Source organism: Bactrocera dorsalis, chromosome 1, assembly GCF_023373825.1.
Source record: "Bactrocera dorsalis isolate Fly_Bdor chromosome 1, ASM2337382v1, whole genome shotgun sequence".
In the NCBI taxonomy this organism is placed as follows: Eukaryota; Metazoa; Arthropoda; class Insecta; order Diptera; family Tephritidae; genus Bactrocera; species Bactrocera dorsalis.
This window is the reverse complement of record NC_064303.1, coordinates 89639122-89665914: the sequence shown is the minus strand read 5'-3', so window position 1 is coordinate 89665914 and position 26793 is coordinate 89639122. Positions and strand designations below refer to the sequence as shown.

The 26793-nt window shown below is 36.4% G+C and overlaps 3 protein-coding genes across 9 annotated transcripts in view; 1 reads left to right on the top strand and 2 right to left on the bottom strand.

Moving 5' to 3' along the window:
• The window catches only part of LOC115065854 (techylectin-5A), a 304739-nt gene that overhangs the window by 68425 nt on the left and 209521 nt on the right, over positions 1-26793 (top strand). The window lies entirely within an intron of this gene.
• The window catches only part of LOC125775766 (techylectin-5A-like), a 337356-nt gene that overhangs the window by 229416 nt on the left and 81147 nt on the right, over positions 1-26793 (bottom strand). The gene's annotated exons all lie outside the window — the stretch shown is intronic.
• Positions 1-26793, bottom strand: part of LOC105232848 (1-phosphatidylinositol 4,5-bisphosphate phosphodiesterase classes I and II) — a 222669-nt gene that overhangs the window by 124324 nt on the left and 71552 nt on the right. For all 5 annotated transcript variants that reach the window (XM_049446348.1, XM_049446345.1, XM_049446349.1 and 2 more), the window contains exon 3: positions 16149-16295. In XM_049446348.1, coding sequence (XP_049302305.1) covers positions 16149-16295 — 147 coding nt within the window. The remainder of the gene's footprint in view (positions 1-16148; positions 16296-26793) is intronic.

Sequence of the window (26793 nt, the reverse complement as noted above, 5' to 3'; positions counted from 1 at the left end):
CAAATTTAAAAAAAAAAGTAAAATACTAATACAAAATGTTTCGCCAGAAAAAAAATTTAATAATTGAAAAAGCATAATTTAAAATTAGAATAATTAATAATAATTTAATTTAATAATTAATAATAATTAAGTAATCTTAACAAGGATTAATAATAATAAGTTGAATTTAATACTTTTTTCTCACAGACATAAAGGCGATTGCGTTTATAAAAGTTAGTACCGCTATAAGTTTATGCACAATATGTGTCTACAAAGTGATCGATATAGTACTGACCATGTCGTATGAGCAACCACACAGAAATGCATATGGAATAACTCGAGTGAGTAAGGCTCAATTAATGTTACTAACGGGTGATTTTTTTGAGGTTAGGATTTTTAATGCATTAGTAATTGGACAGATCACGTGGGATTTCAGACATGGTGTCAAAGAGAAAGATACTCAGTATGCTTTGACATAATCATCATGATGTGGACTTACTAACGAGCACAACGTCGAATTTTCAGTGAAATGGGCCCTAGAAAAGTTGGCGGAAAATCCGCCTTTTTTCAATCGACAAAATTTTGTTCAGCGATGAGGCTCATTTCTGGTTGAATGGGCTACGTAAATAAGCAAAATTGCCGCATTTGGGGGTGAAGAGCAACCAGAAGCCGTTCGAGGAATTGCCCATGCATCCCGATAAAAATAGCACTGTTTAGGTGTTGGTTTTGTACGCTGGTGGAATCATTGCAGACCGTATTTTGTTCAGAAGATTGCTGTTGGAACGCAACGTTAGCGGTGAATGGCGATCCGCGCTATCGTGTCGATGCTAACAAATTTTTGTTGCCAAAAAAATGGGAAGAAAAGCTGAACATTGGGGACATGTGGTTTCAACAGATGGCGCTACATGCCACCACAGCTCAGCGATTCTATTGGCCATTTTGAGGGAAAACTCCGGACAACAATTCCATCTCCAGGAATCATTGGACCGTAAGTTGGCCACCCAAGGATCATGCGGATTAACGGCCTTTAGACTATTTTTTGTGGGGCTACGTCAAGTCTGTAAGTCTACAGAAATAAGCCAGCAACTATTCCAGCTTTGGAAGACAAACATTTCGCGAAGAAGATTCGGGCTAATTCCGGCCGAAATGCCCGAAAAAGTTGCCCCAAAATTGCGACTTTGCCGAAATGGACCACGTAAGACGCAGCCGCGGTCAAACATTAAATGAAATTATTCTTCAAAAAAGTAATGTCAATGACCAATCTTAACGTTTCAAATAAAGAACGATGTAGATTTTGCACCATATGTACTGTATTCGTATAGTACACCACGCCGTATGAGCAACATGAATGCATGAATAACTCGTATGAGTGAGTCAGGTCAATTAATGTATAACTTTAACTGCGTATAACTTTTAAAGGAAAGCTTCTAAGAAAAAAATTATTACAGACATTCTTGTATGAGAATATAAATTTTTCAAAGCTATAAATTTACTTGCGTAATGCTAAATATTAAAGAATCCAATGTTATCCACATATAAGGGAAAATAAATATGTTTTAGGAACGGCTGAAATTGAAAATAAAGAGATTTTTTTACGCTTGATCTTTATACTAAGGACCAAAACTGAAAATTCAGCGGAAGTGAGTAAAATAATAATAAATTTAGGAAATAACGGACACCCTAGCATTTATGTACTGAAACTGGGCGTGTATAGCACACCTTAAATACTCGTACTTTCGAAAACGCACATAAATTAATGGCTGTCGTGTGGCACATACATAGATTATCTACTATAAATAGCTTGCCCTAGCTGTAAAAGCGTTGGTCAATTACGTTTCTAAGAACACCTTTCGTGCTTTCACATGCACTTTAGATACATACTTATATTGCAGCGAAGTGGAACGGGTTATTGTTGGCATAGATTTTGGTATAGTTACAAAATGTGTATATAATTTAAGCTGAAAGTTCAGTATTTTCTTTCCAAAAAAAAGATTGAGTTTTACTCTCGAGTTTTCATACTCTAAATTGTCTAGAATAGAAAGACATGTACACCTAAAATGCAAAACAGCGTAACACCACTTTTCATAAGTTTACAGGCGAAGGAAAAACGATAGAATAGAAATCACTCACATTGAAACGAATTTGAGTTTTGGTTATAAAATAAACTGGGTTATATAGATAGGTTATCATACAATCAAGTTGAAACAAAATTTTGACTTGCGGTTATCAAAATGGTTAATATAGGTTATCATACACTCATGTTGAAACAAAATTTTAGTTTTGTTTATAAACTGGTTATATATTGGTTATATCTGGTCAGCGGAAAAAGTCATATTGGCTCACACATTAAACTTCATTTAAACAGGCACATCAGCAAACTTAAATGCAATTTAATTATGTGAAGACCTCGTCATTATGTATGAAAAAAAAAGTTTTCGTATAGATGTACTTGTGTGTAGATGTGTACATAATATGCCTACAACCTTTTTCATGAAGAAAATAAAAACCATGAAAGTTGCATATTAAAGGAGGAAATTCAGTGGAATTTTATAACAAAAAAATGCTGGTGACTTTCCTGTTTCACCTCTCCATGCTCAAAATTTCTTTCATCACATTTCATTATATATTATCTAGGTGTATGTGTTCTTGTAAAAATAAACTTCTAGAAATTTCAATTAATAATAGCCTTCCTTCGAATAGGTAGCCAATTTTAATATTTGAGAAGACAAAACAAAGCACGCATATAATTAAGTCCTCTGCACTTGCCCATGTCCATGAGCATATGCGTGCTTTGTCCTTGTGTGCCTCAGTAATGGTTATGCAATTTTATTGAACATGACCTTAAAATTGCTTACTTTTGCAAAATTGCACTGGCGCAGTGTGGCTTTATTTATAGCTTTCTGGCAGGTTATGGTGTGGCAGTTCGAGCTATGCACAGTAATATGCTTATCAGCAATAACATACACCATTTCGTATATTCTAAATGCTTCATTGCAATTTCTATGTAAAAAAGCTAGAATTGCACATAATTAGTTATTAAGTGAAGTGAGGACGCTTACAAATTTGATACTATATTGTTTTTCATTTATTTTTCATTTCCACTAGTATATATATTTAAAAGATTGTTAACAGAGTTGCCATTTTTCAAAAAAATTTAGACTAAAAATTTTATAAATAAGATCTCATTTTGTTTTATAAAATCACACAAAAAAGTTTCTGGCAAACATTTCATGAATTTTGAAAAATTTTTTAAACAGTGTTGCCACCTGTAAAAATAAAATTCAATTATTTTCGCAATTTCAAATTTTGGATTGGTCAGGCTCAGAACTCTAATTCAGTAGCAGTTTGGAAAAATGTTCCGGTGTTGCCACTTCTCAAAAAATTTAAAAAAATATTTTTACCATAAGGTCTGATATTGTTTTATAAAATCTCACAAAAATATTCAATTCAGGTAAGGTAAGAACACATACCGATTTCATTTACACTATATTTATTTTTATTTCGAAAAAATTTTGAACAGAGTTGCCACTTTTTAAAAAAGTGAAACTAAATATTTTATAAATAAGGTCTAATTTTGTTTTATAAAATCTCACAAAAAAAAAAATGAATAGTCTGGAAATAAATTTATGAATTCCGAATTTTTTTGAAACAGAGTTGCCACCTGTCAAAATAAAATTTCATGTGTTCAGTGCTCTAATTCAAAGTAAGTTTGAAAAATATTTTGGTCTAAACAAAATGAGTAATTTTTAGAATGTGGGTTGCCATCTTACGGAAAAACCTTATTCCAAAAAATTTTACCTTATAATATTTTAACATAGAGAAGCCATAATTTGCGTAATTTTTGAAATGTAATTACCGAGTTAGTATATGTGTGAAAGATTAAAGCCCACCGTCAACAAACTGATTGGGGCTTATCCGTGTTGCTTTAGAACTGGCAAATCAACAACCGACAAGATATTCACCATGCGCTAATCTTGGAAAAGACCCGTGGTGAAAGGAGAATCGACACGCACCACCTATTCGTCGATTTCAAAGCTGCTTTCGAACAGCACGAAAAGGAGCTGCCTCTATGCCGCGATGTCTGAATTTGGTATCCCCGCAAAACTAATACGGTGTTGTAAACTGACGTTGAGCATGCACCAAAAGCTCCGTCAGGATCGGGAAAGGACCTCTCCGAGCCGTTCGATACCAAACGAGGTTTTCAGACAAGGAGACTCCCTATCGTGTGGACTTCTTCAATCTGCTGCTGGAGAAAATTATTCGAGCCTGCAGAACTTAATCGAGCAGGTACAATCTTTTTTTATAAGAGTGTACAGCTGCTGGCATATGCTGATGATATTGATATCATCGGCCACAACACCCGCGCCGTTAGTTTTTCCTGCTTTCTCCAGACTGAACAAGGGAAGCAACGCAAATGGAGTATGACAGTGAACGAGGACAAGACGAAGGATCCCCTGTTATCAAACAAACAGTCGTCGCACTCGCGACTGGGCTTCCATGGCACTGTTGGCAGTCATAACTTTGAAGTTGTACATAATTTCGTTTATTTAGGAACCAGCATTAACACCAACAACAACGTCAACCTAGAAATCCAACGCAGGATTACTCTTGCCAACAGGTTGCTACTTCGGACTGAGTAGGGCAATTGAAAAGTAAAGTCCTCACTCGGCAAACAAAAAGCCAAACTCTATAAGTCGCTCATAATTCCCGTCATGCTACATGTGCAGAGGCTTGGACGATGACAACAATTGATGAGTTGACGTTACGAGTTTTCGAGAGAAAGGTTTTGCGAAGGATTTATGGTCCTTTGCACATTGGCCACGGCGAATATCGCATTCGATGGAACAATGAGCTGTATCGACATATACGACGGGACATTGACATAGTTCAGCGAATTAAAAGACAGCGGCTACGCTTGCCATAGGTCATGTTTTGTCCCGATGGATGAAACAAAACACTCCAGCTCTGAAAGTATTCGACGCATTACCCGCCGCGGGACAGCAGAGGAAGAGGAAGGACCTCCACTCCGTATGGAAGGACCCAGTGGAGAAGGACCTGGCTTCGCTTGGGGAATATCCAATTGGCGTCACGTAGCGAAGAGAACGACACGGGGACGTGGCGCGCTGTTGTTGAACTCGGGGCTATAATCGCGTAAGCGGTGTCTACGCCAGTAAAGAAGAAGAAGAAGAAGAATTACCACTTAACTGCTATTTGAAAAATATGCAACGACATTGCTATACTTCTGACGGAGAAACTCCTAGGTACAATTAGTAACGTGATGGAGAGAGCTCTAGGGGTCATACACCGATGGGTACTATCGGCCAATCTAGAGATATACATAAGTAAATACTGATGCTAATAAGAAGTACAAAATACCGTCCCGAGACACAACGGAGTTGAATTGACAATTAAAGAGCATGCCAACTAACTGGAACTTTTTGGACAGCAAGCTGATGTGGAACTTCAATGTGGAGGAGGGAGTGAAAAGTGCTAGGGTCCACTTCGGGCCTATCACATTGTCTCATGTATTGGGTTTGCACAGCGAATTCAAGCCAATCTTACGTTATGGTGCTCTCGTCTGGTGGATCACTATGAACAAGACTTTCATACAGGGAACCGATGGAACGGATAATAAACGGCGGTAATAAAAAATACTCTGCAGCAAAATCAGCTGCAAGATTGGTTCACTACAAAGACCTTCGGACAAAGCTCAATAAGCAGGGATCTGATGGCCAAATTATAAACATACGCTCATACGCTTTCTTCGGAACAGAAGTCAAGTCACACTAAAGGAGGATGGTTGGCGTTAAAACCTGCTACGCACCAGCGGAACTTACAACATCTACATAGATGGGGAGCCGGAATGTATAGCTCGGGATGGACCTACGGCAACTCTTGAGGCTTTCGGATTATTACAGTATACCTCCAGATGGAAGTATTTTCGGTACGGAAAATCGCCGAGATAGCTAACAACGCAAGAAATAACTTAAAAAGGATAAATATATACGCTGATAGCCAGACAGCAATTAAGGCAATAATCTCGCATCGCATCACTTCAGAGCATGTTCTTAGAAGCAGGGAAGCGATGATGTAGCGGCTGCCGCATATTACTGAGTTACAGACCACAAAGGAGTTTCCGGAAAAGAAGTAGCTGATGAGATTGCCAAAAATGCCGTCCGTACAGAAAAAAGAACGAAATTTACAAAAGGGCTGACACGTGGGATCAGAGCGAAACAGAACGCTTTAAATACATACAGGATGTTCGAGATCATGCGCAAGAGACTCGTAGGAAAAATCGCTTGCTTCTTACTTACGCGGTCTCGAAATGACTGCCAACTCAAATTCACCTCCTTCTGGCATTACTAAGGATCAGGAGGTCTATATATGAAATTTCCATTATATGTTGAAAACGCCGCGCGTTTGCCTCGAATAGTTTTATTTGCACTGAATCCCAACACGCAAATATTTCATCCAAACTTCCATATATTAAATACACCGTAATCAATAACTTATTTATGCGTGCTTAATTAAAGAGACACCGATTTCATTTGCTTTACTTGCGCAATTCGGTTTGAAGCACAATAAGAACATAAAGTCAAGAAAGCACAGCAAAAGAGATGGCCCCTTTGCAGAACACAAAGCCAACTTGTGCAAAGATAATAACTATCAGATATGTACTGTCACAAAAGTACAACAATAGCAACAAAAAATGTTTTCTGTTATTATGTCCCACATTTTGTTGCAGCGAAACAACAGCACTCAGAAAACTTTCACAGTTCATTAATTTTCGATGCTGTGCCATTTCTGTGCTCATACAGTTTTTACGCATCACTTTCGTCATGGCGCACTGTTTTGAATTTGCATGTTTCCGTTTCCGGCCAGAGAATGATATTTGTTTTTACGCATTTGCAGACACGCTTGCTATCTTTTATCGATACTCTGTTTGTATATGAAGACATCTACCATATTTATCAGTTTTTCGTGTCATTTCCACTTCAGTGACATTTTTAATAACAACAGAATCCAAATTTATTAAGACATATTGAATATAGAATATGTATGTATATTACTTAAAGAAAATTGCTGAACATTAAGGTTATAATGAACTGTGTTTGTGTATAAAAGACTTAATTGGTTCTTACATACATCTCCTCCGGAATATTATGTAGAGATCCAGCGATTTTCTAAATTCCTTTGTCTTTTAAATTTTTTTTATCCGGGGTATACTACCTGTATTATAAGGTATATAAACAATCTATTATGGTTGTTGTATGAGGTTATACTGCCGAGTTGACAACCCAACCCTTGACCGTCTAAAGCTCTGCAACCCGTTTGACATTACTTACTGTACTCTCTCTCTCTCTCCCTCTGGACAGTACACCATATTTAATGACTGTTTTTAAATATTTCAGGAAAGCCATTCTCTCTTAGAACCTCAAGGACTTGTACGGCATTTATTATTATTTGTTGTTGTTTTACTTACAAGGGACTTTTTCCCAATAGTTTTGTGATATACTGCCGAGTTGAGAGCCCTTCACCGTCTAAAGCCCCAGACCCGTTCGGTTTATTTGGACGGTACTGCCGTGGAATTTACAACCATTTCTTCATATCTCTCTCTCTCTCTGGACAGTACACAATGTTTTTAAATATTTATCGATATCCATCTTCTGTCTTAGAACCTCAAGGACTGATACGGACCAATATTGGTACTGGCATTAAGAAAAAGCATCACTCTTCCAACATTCTACTTCTTAGTTTATTATATTAATGTTTTAAAAGGAAACAACAGCCAAAACGACATCAAAGTGAAGAGCAAATTCAAGGACAAAAAGAGGACAAGCTCCAGAAGCAGAAACGGGCACCCAGAACAAGAGTTCGACCAGAAGCAGTGATAATCAAACCGGCAGAAGGCCGGAGCTACGCGGAGGTGCTCCAAAACATACGGCAACACGTCATGACAGATCAAGATAAAGTGGAAGTCCGAGCAATACGGAAAACAAAATCAGGCGCCCTGCTCCTAGAACTGAAGAAAGGAGAAAAACCGAAACCAGAGCTCCAAAATGCTCTCACGAGAAATCTACTTGCACCACATTACATCTGGCATCTTTAGAAATTTAACTGATTTTGAAGCACTTTAAACCACTTCAATACTTTCCTATGCATACAGTTATATTAATTATTTCACCCCCTTACTTTATAATAGCATTATTTATAGAGTATCTGTCACTCAAAGATATTTGTTCACAGGTGCAACAGGGCGTATGATAAACATATTGCAACGCTTTGTATACAACCCACGCTAAACTATTTTATATATGAGTTGCACGCCCACAGCATTTTAGGAAAAAACACTCCGTAAATGATACCTGCCTTTATAAACAACAACAACTATGCAATTTCATACATATTTAATACAAACATATAAATATTTTCTTTCGCCGTAAATATTCTTTTACGCATCAACTTTCTGCTGAGAATTTATCTCATTTAGTTAACTGCAAAACTAGCTAAATTGCAAATAATGTTGCCAAGCGAAGCAACGTAGAAGCAGCAACAACAACAACAGCATGTAAAGTCATGCAAGCAGCAACGGAATGCGCTTTTTGCTTTGGCTCCTCGAGGCAGCGTTGCCGTTGAAATGCTTAGTAGGTGGCATCTTAAGACCGTAAAGTATGTATTTTATATAAATATACACACACAAATGGCCTTAGCGCATACATACATATATACTGGTATGATTGTAGTAAAATGTGGAGTGCGCCACTGACATGCAGCTGGCAGCTACGGTAGCAGATCCCTGCAGCAACAGATGATGCCCCAGATAAGGTTAATTATTCAGCGCTGGCAACTAACAAAGAAAGCGCTTTTGAGTGAGTGCCAACGAGACACACATACATATATATGTATGCAGATATAAATACCATATAGTAGCTGCAAGAGTCAGACAGCTCTTGCATCCTAAGCAGCTTGCACCCTCGAAGCAAGGGTTTATTTGCAGCAATGCTACAAGTTATCGGTCAGTCGCAACAGTGTTGACCTGGCTTGCAAAAGTCACTAATAATTAAAAAGTAATTTTATTAAAAGCTAATTTTAATTATTACTTTTTTGATTTTTTCAAAATAATTTTTTAGTAAAAAATCCACAAAAAATATTTAAAAATTTAATTAAAAAATGCTTCCATTCTTGTTTACAGTAGAAAATACAGAATATATCCTTTAGTTAAGACACAAAATATGAGCGAAATTGCACATGCTTGCAAATATTTACATACTTACTTATAAGTGAATACACACACATACATATGTGACAACCGAGGCGAGTAACGAGCCACCACGCAACAGTAGCTGCCACAACAATGCGTACAAAAGCAACATTGAAAATCACATACGCTCTTTTGTGCTACTTATTTATATGCATTATCTGCACTTACAACTAGAGGGTCATACGCTCATATCTGCACGCGTGTGCATGTATGAAAAGCGCATACTATTCATGGCTAAATGCTAGTGGCACGCGTGACGACGACAGTGCTGCAACTGCGAAATGGCGTGATTGTGAAAGCTCATACATTTTACATAACACACAATCATATATGCAGTGCGCACAAGAACAAATTAGGGGTGTCCTTAAAATTTTTTTCTAAGTTTTTTTAAATTTTATATTTATTTTTTTTTTATTTCTTTTTTCATTTCTCTGAATTTTAATGAAAAAAGTAAAAAATAAAAAATAATCAGGGGTGTCCTTAGAATTTTTTTTAAGGTTTTTAAATTTTTATATTAATTTATTTTTTTTTTTTCGTTTAATAATATTACTTTTGCTCTTAATTTTAAATTAAAAAGTTGAAAAAACTAATTAGGGGTATCCATTAAAAGTTATTTCGTTTTGTAATTTTTTTATATAATTTTTTTTTATTTTATCGTATTACTTTTCTCTTCATTTTAATTCAAAAATAAGAAAAAATCAATTAGATGTCCTTCAAAAACCATTTTTTTAAATTTTTTTTCGTTTTATAATATTACATTTACTCTTATTTTTAAATTAAAAATTAGATAAAATTAATTAGGGGTGTCCCTAAGAAATTAACATTTTTCAAATTTTTTTTTATATTTTTTGTATATTACTTTTTCTCCTAATTTTTATTTAAAAAATTAATTAGTGGTCCCCTTAAAGAATTATTTTGTTTTATTTTTTTTTTTAATTTTTTCTTCATTTTATTTTTTATAACCGTTTTTGCTCTTAATTTTAATTTTAATATTTGAAAAAATCAATCAATTTTTTTTTTAGTTTTAATTTTTTTTTATTTTATAATATTATTCTTGCTCTTATTTAAAAAAAATTAGAAAAAAATAAATTTTAACTGTATTAAAGGCATCCGCTAACTTATAGCCAAAAATGGAAATTTTGAAAATCCTTGGAAAGCTAAAAAGTTGTATAATAATTTTGGCTTTCGCTTCCGCTTGCTAAATTTTCATAAAAAAATTACAGTTTTCTTAAAAAAAAAGTGCACAGTGTTATTGAATTAATCCTGGAGACCTATCTTGTATATAAATAAATTTCTTGACAGTTCTGTGATCAGCTCAAGACTATCAGTTGGTAAGAGACGTTTTAGTCCATGCTCAAGTGTTTTGGCATCAAAACATAATTATTTTCCGAGCTTACTGATACTTCAACATTGCATAGGAGAACACACTTAGACTCTTATATACAGTATTTTGCAATGACAGTCGACTACAATGGTTGAGTACTAGTTATCGGCAAAAGCACCCAGAACCTTCAGTGAAACGATGCTACTCTTACCTCCGCCAAAGACTTGTGAACAGTGACAGCGACAGCCATGTAAAAGTTCAACGACCTGGTAAATTAAGTCTTTCAGTTTAGTATTTGGTGTTTTATTTCCTTAATTATATAAATTACTCTCTCCACACTATTTTTTTTACAACTTTAGCATATTCTTCTTACAAGTAAATACTACTTCTTCAAGGAGGTTTCCATTCAAAAGTAAGTGCCTACTTTCCGCTTATGAAATCTATTGATCAAACGTTAACTTTAGTTGCATTTTATTAGACCCACCCTTGCAATTTGTAAAAAGAGTACATAGTATATGCCACCTCGAGATGTTTAGAAACCTGTTAGGCAGTCATGGTAGTCAGTGTGTCTTTATATTAGCCTCACAATGGTTAATTTTATAATGGGTGCCTTGTAGTTATTCTATGTGCATTTTGTCACAATACTTGTAATAAAATATGCAAATGGGGGAACTGTTGGCGACGCAACATATTAAATAAAGTAATGTAAATTTTAGAACTCTTAAACTGTACTCCGTAAATGGAACAAAACCGATGAAACTATAGCCTTAAAAAAATTACTAGTGGAAATTGAAACTATGAAAAAGGAGGTGGTACGGCTAACACCAGTTCCAAACCAATTCAGCTAGTTCACCGATATAATGATAGCCAAGACATTGTAAGCTTAGTCTAGCGGAAGTTGAGCGGTTGAGGAGCACCGGAACTCAAATACCTCAAATTTAATGCCTCAAATTTATTGCAAACCGGGGATCAAAAAACATAACTTTTTTCAGATTCAGCAGATGCTGATGAAAGAATAAAGAGAATCATCTCTTTTCAATCGAATGGTTATGAAATGGAGCAGCAGCCGATAATCTTCCATAAGAGAGTAAAGTTTAACAATTGCTGGTTTACCGATCAAGCAGACTAGTTCTTGTACTATGAAGGAGTAAAAATATTTTAATTCGATTTCTTGCTGCTTTGGCATGACAAATTCATATGTAACCCAAAAATAGGTAGTAAACACTAGAATCGCCGTCTGTCCGCACTTATGCTTAAGTCGTCACGAACCAATTTGTTTTGCTTGACGTAATTGTCATAGTCTCTGTTTCGTTCATTCTTGGTTCTCTTAAGACAACATATGAAGCTCTTAAGATAATACAACAATATACAATTTGGAAACCACGTTGAGAACAGTGAGGGCTTGCTGAAGGACTCGCTCTTCCTTAAACGAATTATAAGGAAAGCATATGTGATTTCAATATCTCGACCGGCAAACTTACTAGATGTCATATAATAATTCAGTAGTTTTAGAGCGTAGACAAGTGACATTATTTCTAGGATATCCTTACATTTCCAGGTACTAAATTTGTTTTTATATTATTTTCAGGTTAGTTTCCTAATTTCTCTATGGACCTTATATATTCCCCAATATTTAGAACCACACGTTACTTAAGGCAGCAGATGTAGTAGCTGCCGAAAAGTGACTCCATATAGGTTCCAGGCCACTAAGTAATTAGGGAAACGAAATAGTTCATTCGTCTGGCAACCGACTCAGTACAGGAAACACATAAAAATCGTGCGTATTTTTCTTCGAAGCTTGCCCAACTGCAACATTTGAAGTCATGCTGGAGCTCACACCGCTCCATTTAGTGATCAAAAAGACAAAGATGCCTACCATGATGCGCACAGCACCTGATCACCTTAGGGAAAGACATTTTTGGTATAAATCATTGTACAGATATTAATCTTCAACTATGTACCCCTGATCTGGATGCCGGGGGATAAAGGGGTAACCGCGAGAAGCCAGTCCGACAAACTAGACTGCTTTGCGTTGGCTTCCAGGATGATGGGGCTAGACCCATAAAGAAGCACCCAGTTGCTTTTGGGAGGTTACAACCTAACAAGGTTTAGAGATATGATTAACCTACCTTGAAAAAAATTTCGTCTCCTTGTCGCGCTCTAAAGTGGACACTGCAGGCTCAAGAAACATTGGTCCAATATGAGCATAGCCTCTTGTCCAAACTGCTGGTTTTGCGACATGAAACCAGAAAATCCAGAACACCTGATTTTAGATTGCCCAGCAATTTAGAGAAGCTGGCTCAAGGCCCTAGGATCCATCTACATAGACAGGGACTACATCACCTCCATAGCGCCCAGCAAGGCGCTGATATTGTTCAGAGTGCTGAACATTTGTGACCAAATGTGATAGAAGAGAGAGTACAATAGACCTATAGTTAGAACATTTCCCATACACGTGACATTTTCACTTTTTGGCTCCCTGTAAATCGACCAGCTCTAATACACATAGTATCGCTAGGAACATAACTCATACATAATGACCAAAATATAAAGCGCGAGCAGCCAGTCCATAATACACATAGAGAATACAAATTAATTTTAGCTTTGTGTGCTGTCGCATAAATCAAGGATATACAATATATACTTGATATATTAAAATGTTTACATTAAAGTGAGGCGGCTGCAGTTAACGGCAGATGTTTCATTGTTGCTGCTACAGCCATGGCCTATGGCAAATTGAGATATTATTTTTATGACCAAAATTACAAGCGAAATGCGCTATTTATGCCTACAACGGCCAACACAAATACACACCGTTATTCTGGTCTGCCGCACACTGGCTCAGCTTTTATTTATACTCAAGTCGTCTAATGACATAATGTAATTAATCACTACTTATTTACAGTGTGCTGTCCCAATTTTGTTTTCCTCTCTGTGTCTCTCTGGTTGTTAAAAGCAAATACAATTTTAATGAATTTTAGTTCATGGAATTCGAATATGTTTTCGAAATTGCTTCGCTATTTATTTGCCACGCAGCGCTGTGTGGGTGTGTGTGGTTGTGCGAAGGGGTGTGGGTGGTAGTGTTCGGTACGCGAACAGGTTAATGTTTGTGTATATTGGTTTATGTGCAAATAGAGTTGTGCTAGCGCAACACCAGAAGTGTTCGACCAAATTAAAAGCGAATTTTGTTTACTAATGATTTATTTATAGTTAAATTGCTGCCGCCAATCGGGCATCGAAAGTCTGCTAATATACTGCATCGATGCATATAGTACGTAAATACATATTTATATACATATATATACAGACATAGAAATCACACTTTCTGTACTATTTGTTAAGCTTATGATAGTATTAACGGTAATAGCCGAATGGTATTCAACAGCTTTGTGATTTTACATTATTTTCAAATACAGAAAGGAAAGCCGACTAGTATTTGGATGATTGCATAAATCGAGCCAAAAGTGTTCAATCTCCTAAGTACTAAATATATGACCGCTGTGTAAGTAGTTTCTAGCGAAAATATCGGTCAGTGTGTGAGATATATAATTGAAATTCAGAGAGATATTTCCTGACAGTAGTATATCTATGTGCTAGAAATAGGTAGAATAGAGTCAATACTTCCCTTAGCCCCATATACCTTATATGAGAATTTCCGACGACTTTATACCGCATATATCAGTCAATATCTGAGCTATCTTAATAAAATTGAAAGAGCGTATTATTTTTATAACGGCACATATTTGTGCTTAGAATGATAGAAATCGGGTGAAAACTCGCTCTAGACCCCATATAACCAACAAGCTTTATGTACTGGCTTTAATGCTGGCAAATTGGCAAAGTATAAAATGTTCGGTTTGAGCCGATATTACCACTTCCTTACTTATTTTTGTTAAAATTTAAACTTTTCGGAAAATATTTTCCGAAGACTGAGCGGAGTCACTGGAAAAGAAGCGCCATGAGCTTTTTCATGGTTGGAGAGGGAATCGGTTTTCGAGAGCTCTCAATCATCTCTTATTTCAACCGCCTGACCACTGGCACTGCATCCACTCCCTCCGATAGCAGAGCTCAAAGCTAGTCAATAAGTATATGACCTCACTAGCAATGGCATCAAGCTGCTTTCATATTTAACTTGCTTGGATGTCTGGCCATAGAAGAAATTGTAAAGCCAATGAGCTTGCAAGAAAAGACATCCACACCCAAATTAGGATCAAGCTCGACTTCTAGGTCGCTGGGTCTCGCGCACACGTTGCGAAAGCCTTCTGGTCGCAATGCTACAAATGACCACCTATCACAGGTCCTAACTCGACACTATTTATATTTGCGCACACGCGGTGACGATAAAGATTTTAGAGTATGCAACTTATCACAGTTGTATAGTAGAGGTGGAAACATCTAGATATAGCCTCTTTCACAATGCAGCTTTCGCAACGGCAAGGTTCAAGCATCTTGGTTGCTATACTTTTTATAAATCCGGGTAAATGGCTGGAGTAGATATTGGCCAGTTCAATAAAATTGTGTCTGGGTCTAGGTGCCACTTCTGGGCATCAAAACGGACAAGTGTCTCTAACAGTCCAAATGGGATTATTTGTGGAGCTTTCTAAGTACCTTTATTAGATGATGTAGAATTACATATATAAAGGGTTATCCATTTCCAGGTTTATTATCATTCGAAAGGATATTCTTTGGCATTTATTTTTTGAAAATTATCTCTTTCAATGTTAGCCACGGCTACGTCACAGATGTTTCATCCGTTGAGTCCCATTTTCGATGACTCGTTCGACCATTTCACCCTTTTTATCGTTTTCCGGCTGAGCTCGTAGCTTATCAAATACATATTCAATAATTATCGAGAGAAAAAACGACATGTTTCTCTTTACTCCCAGTGTGAATGATCAAAATTAGACCTTTTTTGACCAATCTAGGTCCTTTTCCCTTAATATGAATATATAATCTTGATACAGTCTGCCATAGAACAGTAAAAATGCCGTAATTATCTGATGATTATTTCGAAGCCTCAAACAATATAGTCGACTTGTATTAATGTTTGAGTCATGAAATCTAATATGGGGCGATTCTATATGAAATTGACCACTACAAATATGAAAAGTGAAGTCGTCTCTCTAATAACGATTATTACATTATTATCACCTCATTTTATTTTTAAGATTCGTTTATTAAAATTTAATACTCTAGCTAGCTTGGTATTAGTGGTCATCATTACACTAACTAATTTAATGCCGAAAGTTTTTGTTGTATATTAATTTCTCTTCGCTGCTCATACCCAACAACATGTCGTTATATTACATTTAATACATACATATATAAGTGGACATTTCTTATAAAGTATACTCTTCGCTCCACAAAATATGTTACACCCTTTGTCTGCTGTATGATTCTGCTTGTCTTCATTTGATGCTCTTAGTCTCAATCAATCTTGCCGATAATTGATTGTCTCATAGCATAAAAGCTAATTAAATGTTCGCGCCATAAAGCAAAGCTACACATATTTTAATTAATAATATCCACATAAAGCCAAGTAATTATTGTTTGTAATAAAATTTCTCTATAAAATTTACTCACTTTTGGTTTTTTGGCATATGCCCCAGTTCGTGTGTCGCGTATGGTCGCTATGTCCAAAATATCCATCTCATTATTTTGATCAATCCAATATAAATAGTATCCTTTGGGATCCACTCGCATAGTGACCGGTGTGCCAGTGCCCGAATCCTGTAATTAAATTATATCGAAAATAAATTAGTGAATACAATGTGGCAGGAAAAAATATTTAGTAGGATTTTTATTATAGTTGGGTTCGGAATATTAACACAAGTATAATGAAGTTTGATATAATATTTCAAAAAGTTTGGATATGCTTAAGTAACACTATTGACAGGTACGAGGGTTGTCATTTATTTGGAATTTGGCAACCGTAGTGTCATGTACAAACTGGAACTCACAACTTTGCCACAAAGTTTGAAATTTTTGACATACGAGCGCTATTTGTGTTGTCTACAGTGACTTATAATATTCATCCCGGCCTTAATATAGTTTTAAATAACCAACATTTTCGCACGATTGTTTTTAACAACTCTCAACGAGGACTAACTCAGCAATAGTGCATCAATAAACTTAATAGTTTACTTTTTGACGACGAAGCTCAATCATGACGAGTGTTTGTTGATGGCATGGTGTATCCAGTTGAGGTTGTAGATCACGAATTAGAAGGTTTTTTCACACAGAAAAGATATCAAGTCACCTTAGAAATTGTAATTGATCATTACTTCAGTAGCAACCGCATTTTGTTGTGCTAAGAAGGGTTCAGCGTAATATTACGACTAAAATGTGGTTAAAATAGGTCATACGTATACCTTGGCTGAGCCTGCATTTTTTTAAACTAATACCTATTGAAGAACTCTAATGCATGGGAGGAGAAATTATAATTACCGAATAACATCACTTCATACATAATATATCTTGTTTGGCAATATACTTGTATCTTGTCGGAAGTATGGCAGAAAGCGAGTTCGAATCATCTAGTCACTTTAATCTCAATTGATTGCCAGATTGATAAATAAAATATCTCATTAGACACACATTCGGCGAACAAGGCAAAGTGACTGGTATTGATATTAGCCGCCTTAAGAAATTTGATTTGGTGTTCCATATCTATGAATTTTGAGAATCCCAAAAGACCAGCATTAACAGCTGTTGAAATCCTGCGCCACTTTTGATGCCAGATTCAGCCATACGACTTAACCTAACATACCTAATTTCGCCGTTTTCACATTTTGAAATATGTTAAAGCGGACCAATGTTCTTAAAAAGACTTCCTGCGACAACTCAAATAGGTGTGAGATATATGTAAACCGCGTTGCATTTTACTTTTTTTGCACATTTATAGCTACTATTTATTTACAATTCGCCAACACCATTTTATAGGAATGGCATTGTTCCAATGCCAAGCAAATGCCAAAAAGCGCAGAGTGTCACCAAAGTAAATAAAATTTCACAAAGTTTATTTATTTCTCGGTTTTGCAAACAAATAAAAGATGTATAACATTAAATCATAAATAAACAATTTGAAATGATTCTGGAAATTTTCCTGATTTCTTCATTAGTAGTCGTCATAATCAAGCAGCCAGAAATAATTATTTATCGATACAGCGAAGATAAAATAGAAATAAGAAGATTTATGAGAGTTGATTTTCAATGACAAGTAAATATTTGCATACGTAAATGTTAAAAACATCAGAATAGGTGGTAATGAAAAATTATTTATTTAAAATATTTTAGTGTTGCTAGCTGAAAAGGACATTTTCTTACAGACTCACAAAAGCACAGTAGGGCGGGAAATAAAAGAACGAAGGAATGCAAAATATATTTTTTTTTTCTGTGCAAAAATTTTTTATTACACAGTAAAAATGCGGAAAATGAATAATTTGAAGACCTTAAACTGACAATGAATAATATATGTACTCGTATAATACATCTAACCATAGAACTCAAAAATAAAAAAAATAAAATTATTATTATCTTCATTTTACTCGTAACTGTTCTTATGCTTTCTAAAGTTAAGTTGCCCTTATTTTGATAAATTACCGACTGTAAGAGTTATCAATGTATCGTAAAACCCGCTCTCCTATTTTCACTGAGATAATTCACATGTTGGCCGATATATGCGGTATAAAGTCTTTCGGAAGTTCGAAAATCGTTGACCGCATTCAATACATTTTTGATACACGTGCATACCATTATCAGGAGAAGGCGAATCCGATTACCCAACCGATGACTACGAAGCAGACGTTACATTGCCGACCTTCTTTGTAGAATATGATGAAAGCATTCCCAACGATCGGCATTTAAATGTGCTCTGCCCAAACCACAAAAAAGGAGACTCCACAATCTGCGTCAACTACCGTGGGATAAGCTTCCTCAACATCGCGTATAAGGTCCTATAGAGCACATTGTGTGAAAGATTAAAACTCACCGAGAACAAACTGATTGAACCTTATCAGTGTGGCTTTAAACCTGGTAAATCAACGACCGACCAGATATTCACCATGCGCCAAATCTTGGAAAAGACCCATGAAAAGCTGCTTTTGACAGCACGAAAAGCAGCTGCTTGTATGCCGTAATGTCTGAATTTGGTATCCCCGCTAAACTAATAGGGCTATGTAAACTAACGTTGAGCAACACCAGCCCTTCGTTACCAAACGAGGTTTCAGACATGGTCCTTTGCGCGTTGGCCACGGCGAATATCGCATTTGATGGAACGATGAGCTGTATGAGATATATGGTACAACGATATTGACATAGTAGTAGACTAAAAAACAGCGGCTACGCTGGCTAGGTCATGTCGTCCGAATGGACGAAAACATTCCAGCTCTGAAAATTCGACGCAGTACCCGCCGTTATTTGAAGAGTGGACGGCGTTATCTTCATCAAAACGTGAAATTATCTGATCACCAAAGTGTTCTCCCAATAAATGCATCATGTTGAAACCAAAAGTCGCCGAGATCACGAGCTTCAATATCAGGCATCAAATCGTCATGGTGCGATAACGGTCGCATTGACGGTTACGTTCTTACTCAACCGAAATGCGGCAATTTTGATTATTTACATACCCACTGAACCTGAAATGGGCCTCATCGCTGAACAAAATTTGGCTCATAACGTTGGATTTTCTTGGAACTTTTCCACAGAACATAAAGCGAAGCGATGACGCTTGGGAAGGTCAAGCGACTTAAGTTCTTGCACAAGCTTTATTTTGGATACTTTCAATTCAAGATCTCTATTCAATAATAATATCAGCATAAAGTCGGCCCTTTCAGTGCAGTAAATTTTCTACTCGGCTAACGGTATCTTAAGAAGTATAAAGAAATGATTAGATCCTGTGCTTCAAGCTTTCACACAAAAAGTTCGATGAAAGCTTTTTTAAAAATTTTTTCAGTTATAAAGTAAACAAAAGTGTTAAGCGTGTGACAACCATCCGTTGGGTTTTGGGTCAAAATTCTGTGCGAGTCATTTTGTATATAAAATTATTTGCTGTATTTTTCCAGTCTGTAAATGTCACTCAGCAAGCAGTGCTACACCTACGACTGCGTGCACTTTTGACTTGAAAGAACTGTACATAAATTTCTGCTGTCATTCGAAATAGCACTTCCATCATAAATTATGCATGCTCCGATCATTCGACGCTTTTAACATTAAGTAGTTTACAACAAAGATTTGTAAATGCGGAATGATGTTTACTGTTGATGCATTACTTTCGAAAATACATGCATAATTCAATTTCGAAACTTCCGCTATGTCGGGTTATTGACACATCACTCATTTATGCCACTTATTTCATTTGCTTTTTTTTTTCGAATATTAAATTCACATACCACACATACCCTTTTGAGGCAATTACCTCCTTCTTTCTCCAAAGGTTAATGACACGAGGTGCCAAAGGCGATCGCGCGAGATGATCTAGTGCCTCGCTACTATTCAAATTTATGCACATCGACGTGAATAACTTAGCGAAACGTTTAAGCTGCCTCGTCTTTATGGTGCATGTAAAAATGTGGCAAGCACAAAAAAAAATGTAGAACTGTGCAGCCACCTAACCCCACCCTGCTCTTGGCCATGAGACACGTTTTACATTCATGCCAAAAATTATTAATAAATCCATTGAAGAAAATCGCTCCTTTCAACAGCGAATTTTCGCACATTAATTCCAATTGGATTTTTTGCATTATTGAAAATGAAATGAACGTCGAATAATGTCTGATTTATCGTCTCAGCATGCAGACTCTGCGCTATTTGGGGCATATTAACACGTACACACACACAACCGCACACACATGGCAGTGTAAATAAGACGAAGCCAACCGATGAAGCGTAGCGATACGGGAAAATCTTACGAAATTCCAATTAAATGCATTTGTAAATAAAGTCTGAAAATTCGGCAAAATTCGCCAAAAGAAGAACGCAGCGTGTCTACGAAGCCACGTATTGCTATAATATGGCGTAAAATCAGCAAACGAAAAAAATATATATAATAAAAACATATATGTTTGTATATGCATATGTGTAAGGAAGCGTATTTAAGTGTGTATATCCGCTTTCAGCTTTGATATTCAAGCGTTTGTAGACGACGGAAAACGTGTGCAGACACTTATGTGCAGCGCACATGGAAGCTGACAAGTGAGAAAATCGAATGCTTTCCAGACATCGCAAATAGGGTGAAGTGTTTTCCAGAAAAAAAAACATTTAATTTCAAAATATCGAATACGGAATGAAAATTCTACTTAATATTATTTTTCAATTACTCTGAAATGATACTGAAATGATTTTAAAACGGGTACCTTGAGTCTCTTGCAACCATTCGATGTAGTATAGTTTCTAGGTCCCAGCACTTAGATTTGTAAATTCATTAAAAAGCACATAGTAAGTCAAAAATGATACAAATCTTTAAATGTCTACACAAGACTTGCTTCAAATTACGAAGCGCGAAGCAAAGATGAAGAGAAGCTTGTCACTTACATAGTAACGGGGTATCTTGAATTTCGATTTTATTTTCGAAAAATAATATATAGTGTCCTTTTTTCCTTTTCCATTGCCATACATCTGCTGCGATACACCGATGGTTCAGAAAGAGCGGAAAAAATTGATGATGAGAAAAACGTAGACATACGTAGAAAACGTATATCTCAAATTTAGATTCTCTTTTTTAACACACATTTGTAGTTTCATATAAGAGATCTTATACCGTATACCATTTCCATATGTCTACGAACCGACAGTTCAAAAAAAAAAAAAAACACAAAAAAACGAAAATAGATAAGATCGTGATACATAATTTCACTGTACAAGAAATAGGCTTCCGAAAATAATTTTTGTCGAGGTCTTTGCTATAAGTTGATGAACAAAGATTATTTTATCGTCATCGAAAAAAACATAAAAAATGTATTGCCATCTTTAGTGAGATCCTCAGCACTCAAGTAACATCAGCTTAACAGATGGAAACTCACATAAACCTGGAATATCTGAAAAACTTTACAACGTAATAATAAAGAGTCCCAATTTTCCCGTATGGATAGGAGATAGGAGGAGTGGATAGCTGGATATGGAAGTACAGAAGAAAGAGAGATGTTAGACAACCTTCAAAGATACCTGCGGTTACTAACACGATGTAATTGAAAGAAATCTTAAAGTGGATGCACACAACAGCAAAAAATAGGTATGATTACATACAGAATTTTCCATATCAGTAAAAAAAATACACGAATTATTAAGGAAATTCAAAGGTTTTTTTTATTTAATGTGGAGAACAATTGATACAGTTAAGTTCTGAGAATAACATCATGCACATGGCCTCTACGACTTCTTTTGCAGGAACGAATTCGATGAACACAATTTTCGATTACTGTTTCAAGTATATCAAGTCGTATATCATGAAAAGCAAGTTCAATATTGACTTCTTAAGCTTGAAGAGAATCTGGTTTATTACTAAAAGCCTGTGATTTCAAATCCTCACAAGAAGTATTCAAGGGGTGCTAAATAACTTCAACTTTATGAAGATCCTCCAATGTCACTATTTCTTGAAACAATCGAATCTTCAAATTTTTTTTGCCATAATTCGCTTGTTGCACGTGCTGTGTGGCACGTAGCTCAGTGTTGGCTCAGCGGCCATAAAAATTTGGTTATCACCAATCTATACCACTCTCAATTGATAGTAAAGGTATCACCAACTTCATTTCGAAAGAAGTACGGACTGTTGATTTCATCATCCCCCTGCGGGGAGGGGGATAGAGAATATCTCCGCGTAAGGCATGCCTGTCATAAAAGGCGACTAAAATCCCATTATTCCCTGCGTGGTTGGGAAAAGAATATCCCCCGGTAAGGCATGCCTGTCGTAAAATCCAAATGCACTATGTCCGACATTCACACGTCTGGTTTAATTGAATGTCGGCATGGTCAGAGATGTCAGAAAAGTGCTATATTGAAATGATATCATATTCTTTGAATGGGTTTGCGATTATATAACAAACACAAAAATGAAATGATCTACAATACATCATACAGCCGGGTCCTTAGGAATTCCTAGGAATTCTTAGGGTCCCCGACTGGCAGTAGATCACAGGTAACACTGTGGTCTACAGGTCACACCAAAGACTAAAACATGGTACCACGGGGAGCAGTTTGCCCTTAGAGTTCGCTCCAATCTGCTCATTGGGTTCGGCCCTTTGGGGAGATTCGTGGTGGCTGTGGTTTAAACCTAAATGCAGGAAGGGCTTTTGAACAATGTGGAGTCGCACTGCGGCCGGGTGCCGGACCCAGAGTACGGCAGAGGTTTTAGATGAGCTTCGAACCCGACCAAGGTGGCTAGGGTGTTTCTTTGGTTTTCACCCGAACCGATTGGAACCAAGGTATAGGTGTATGTGGAGCACTATGCTTTGGTTCTCCCATGGTATGGTGTTGTGCATGCACTTATGCCTTGGGGCGCTGATCAACGCATTGATTTGATCCGCTGTGCTTTTGAGCACCGTGGAATTGAGTCTACGCATGACAGGTATTCACGTAAAAACACATTGACAGTTCTTGATTCCATCAGACCAAAAACCATACCAAACTGTCAATTTAGGTGAATATAATGGTTGTTCTTGAATAATTTGTAGATTTTTTTCGCCCCAGAATAGACAGTTTTGTTTATTTACCGCTTCTCAGATAAAAGGGAGCATCATCGCAGAAGATGATTTTCTTAAAAAACTGGTGTTCGTTTTCAAGTTGTTCCAAAACATAATCAGAAAATGGTCCAGTGGCTTCAGGCCTTGAGTGAGAACAAATTTAAACGGATGCTAGCCCAAATCCTTTCTTAAAATCCACCAGGATGTGATGTGATACAGCCCCAATTTTTGAGAACGACAAATTGAGGTCTTGAGCAAGAGGTCTTGAACGGCAATGATATTTTTTTGTCTTAATGGCACTTCAACATAACATCGTAAAATGTTGCAATTATTTTGATAATCAAATTTATTAATTTGTAAATGTGGTTCTTGTGTAAATCTTTCCTTGGTGAAGTTGTAAACATTACTGAATACAATGAAAAAAATATTACAGATCATGGACATATTAAAGAAGGCAGTCATCATAGCATGCCTATTAGAAAGCCAGGTATTTGAGGCCATTAAAAATAATTAATTGGTTATACCACCTGAATTGGTCAAGGCTGAACATCAACATTCTAGCAAAAAAACGACTACCGACACTGTAGGTTGAAAATCTGGTTTAGTGTAAAATGTTGGTTCTGCGGTTCTGGCACGCTGAAAAGAAACGCAAGGCACGCAAGAAGAAGAAATTATCGATACGACGTACCTGTAAAAGCAAATAAAGTAAAATACTCCTCTTACCTCAAGTATTTGTTAGGAATTTTAAAAGCTTTTTGAAATTTTATTACTACTTATTTTAGAATTGGTAATGATTTATATTCTCAGAATATTGTATTAGAAATATTCCTAACAAGAACTATGATCGGTGAATTTGTATGGCAGCTATATATGCTATATTGACTCAATCCAAAAAAATTGCTTCTGTGAGTGTACCGTTGCCTTAGACAATAAATCATTCAATTCATTTCGTAGAGATATCACGACAGACAAAAAAGTTGATTATACAAGTTATTAATTCCGAGAAAACTGAATATACCATGTTCTGGGTATAAAAATTACTAAGACTAAAATTGGTAAATATCTAGCAAATTCAATTCAAAGCGAGGTTTCGGGGATTTTTATACACTTATTGACAGAAGTGTGAACCCAATGCCCATTTTTCTTTACCTTATCCTAAAGAAAATCTAAATTTCTAATTTGATTATGATACTTTACTTTTCATTCGATATATTTACGTAAAAGCCAGTTAGATATGGCTGGTAGAGATAGATGTAGGATAAGATTACGAAAAGATTAAAACCGATTTTCATCATTTGCGCTTGACATTGGTAAGCTGGTATCAAACATTACTTCACTACAGTCTGTCAATTAAGAGCGTGGTCGACTTTACCGACAGTTAAAGAAAGATTTCGCTCTAATTCTTTTGCGAGCCAATAGACGGAAGCTTTGTCCTTGATGCATTGTCAACAAAGGTTCAGTTGTCGTTGATCTTTTGAAGGAGAATCACGTTAAACGCCATGAGTGCTAAGTACGTGTCGCGCTACGAAGCTGTGTTCCTTTGCGTCCAGCCGAAAGATCTCAAAATGTCGCAATCAGCGGCTACTAAATATATGAGAAAGTCGAAGGCTTTTATACAGAAGTGGATACAGCGACTCGCTTGGGCGCATGAGAATATTGATAGAGATTTTGAAAATGTCATTTGTACTGATGAATGTTCTATATGGCAACGTTCTGATCTCACGCGAGCCTGGTCAACTTCCACCAATAGGCTTATTCAGCGGACCGTAAAACATGGAATAAAGGTGCATCTTTCGGGCTGCTTCTCAAAGCAGGGATTCGGCACTTTGTACCTCTTTACTGACAACCTAAATACCGAGAAAATGATAAAAAATCTACAAAAAAGGCTTTACTGTGATCTGCCAAACGATGGTTCATCAGAAAATATGAAGATTGAATTCTGCAGGATGACAACGATCCTAAACACCGCTGCAAGCTCTGTACTCCGTCGTTATATTGGATTGGCCGTCGCAGTCGCCCGATGCAAACCCTATTGAAAATGTGTGGGCATATATTACATAAGCTTCGTGGGAGACGCACATACTCTTTGAAGCAGTTGTCTTACAAAATTCGTCGGATCTGGAGTTCCTTGCCAGTTGAATACGCCGTCAAATTAGTAGAAAGCATGCCTCGGAGATGCTAGGCAATTATCGACCCCGGTGGTTACTGGATACATTATTGACCAAATTGCATCATTGTTTGTAATGTGTACAATGTATATATAAATATGAAAGTTACATAAAGTAATTTTTTTTATAAATTATCCCGACCACGCTCTTACTTGACAGACTGTAATTCAACTAGTCCGATATCTAATACAATATTTCGTGGAAGAAATTATTACTTGTCGCTCTGTTCCGATCCTCTATCTGAAATCATATGCAAAAGTGCTCCTATAAAATTTTAAGAAATATTAAGTGATTTCACCGTAAGATAATTTTTGAACTATTCGGCAATTGCAAAAAAAAAATGTTTTCACTTTCTTTCCTCTTTCTTCCTTTTCAATTTTGACGGCTTTTTTCCAAGTCAAGGTTTTTTCCAAAACTCTAGATTCTGCTATGCTGTTATTAACTGTTAGGTTTTGCTACATAGTTGTTGTATTTGTTTCTGTATCTTATATGAGAAGGCAATCTAAGACAAAGGATGCAAATTTTATGAGGCCATTCAGAGCGACAGGCCACTGTGTTGTTCTTTTTAACTACCTTTCAGCACTCCTTCTTTATTGTGCAATGATTGCTTTGTTCTTTTCCATTTTACCGTTTCTTTGCAACGAATTTCTTTATGTTGATTATGTCCGTTTATTGAAAATTAAGGTGCAACATTGTATCGTGACAAGCAAAGCAATCAAAACCCACGCAGGAGGTCGTCTGTCACAAACAACAGTAAGTGGCGGCCGGAACAATATGAGAAGCACACAATAAACTTCTTAATGAAAATGTTACGCGAAACGTCAAAAATCTCAATTTTTTCAATGGCAACATAACTACAGTTTCGGTCATATTTCAAAGTGAGAGTGCTTCAGTAATTACTGAAGTGTGTTCGAGTGCTTGTAAGTGCTTTTCAGAGGTGTAATTGCCTACATGTAGGTCAACACACGCACCCATTTGCGCACAGCATGGCTGGGCTGGTCTCATCTGTCACAAACAGTTACAATTCGGCAACAAGGCAATTGAAATGTTAATCCACACAAGTAGCCACACTTGACTCGGCGACTCCTGTTCACTTAATATAGGCACTCAGCCTTGATTCTTGTAAACTAATACACACACATAAGAATACTTGTTTGGTCCATTGTGCTGTAATATACTCGTATGGGCAGTGACAATTTGTTTTTGACACTCAAAATTGGTGTTGTCTGCAGTGTTGTAGAGTGTTGTTTTCAAATTGTAGAGTTTCATTTTTAGAATTTGAATCACCGAAAACTAATCAAATGTGGACAATAGGTTGTTATTTTACAGCTAGTGGAATGGCATACAAATCTTAAGTCACCTTCGTACAGCTGTTTGATTTTTATG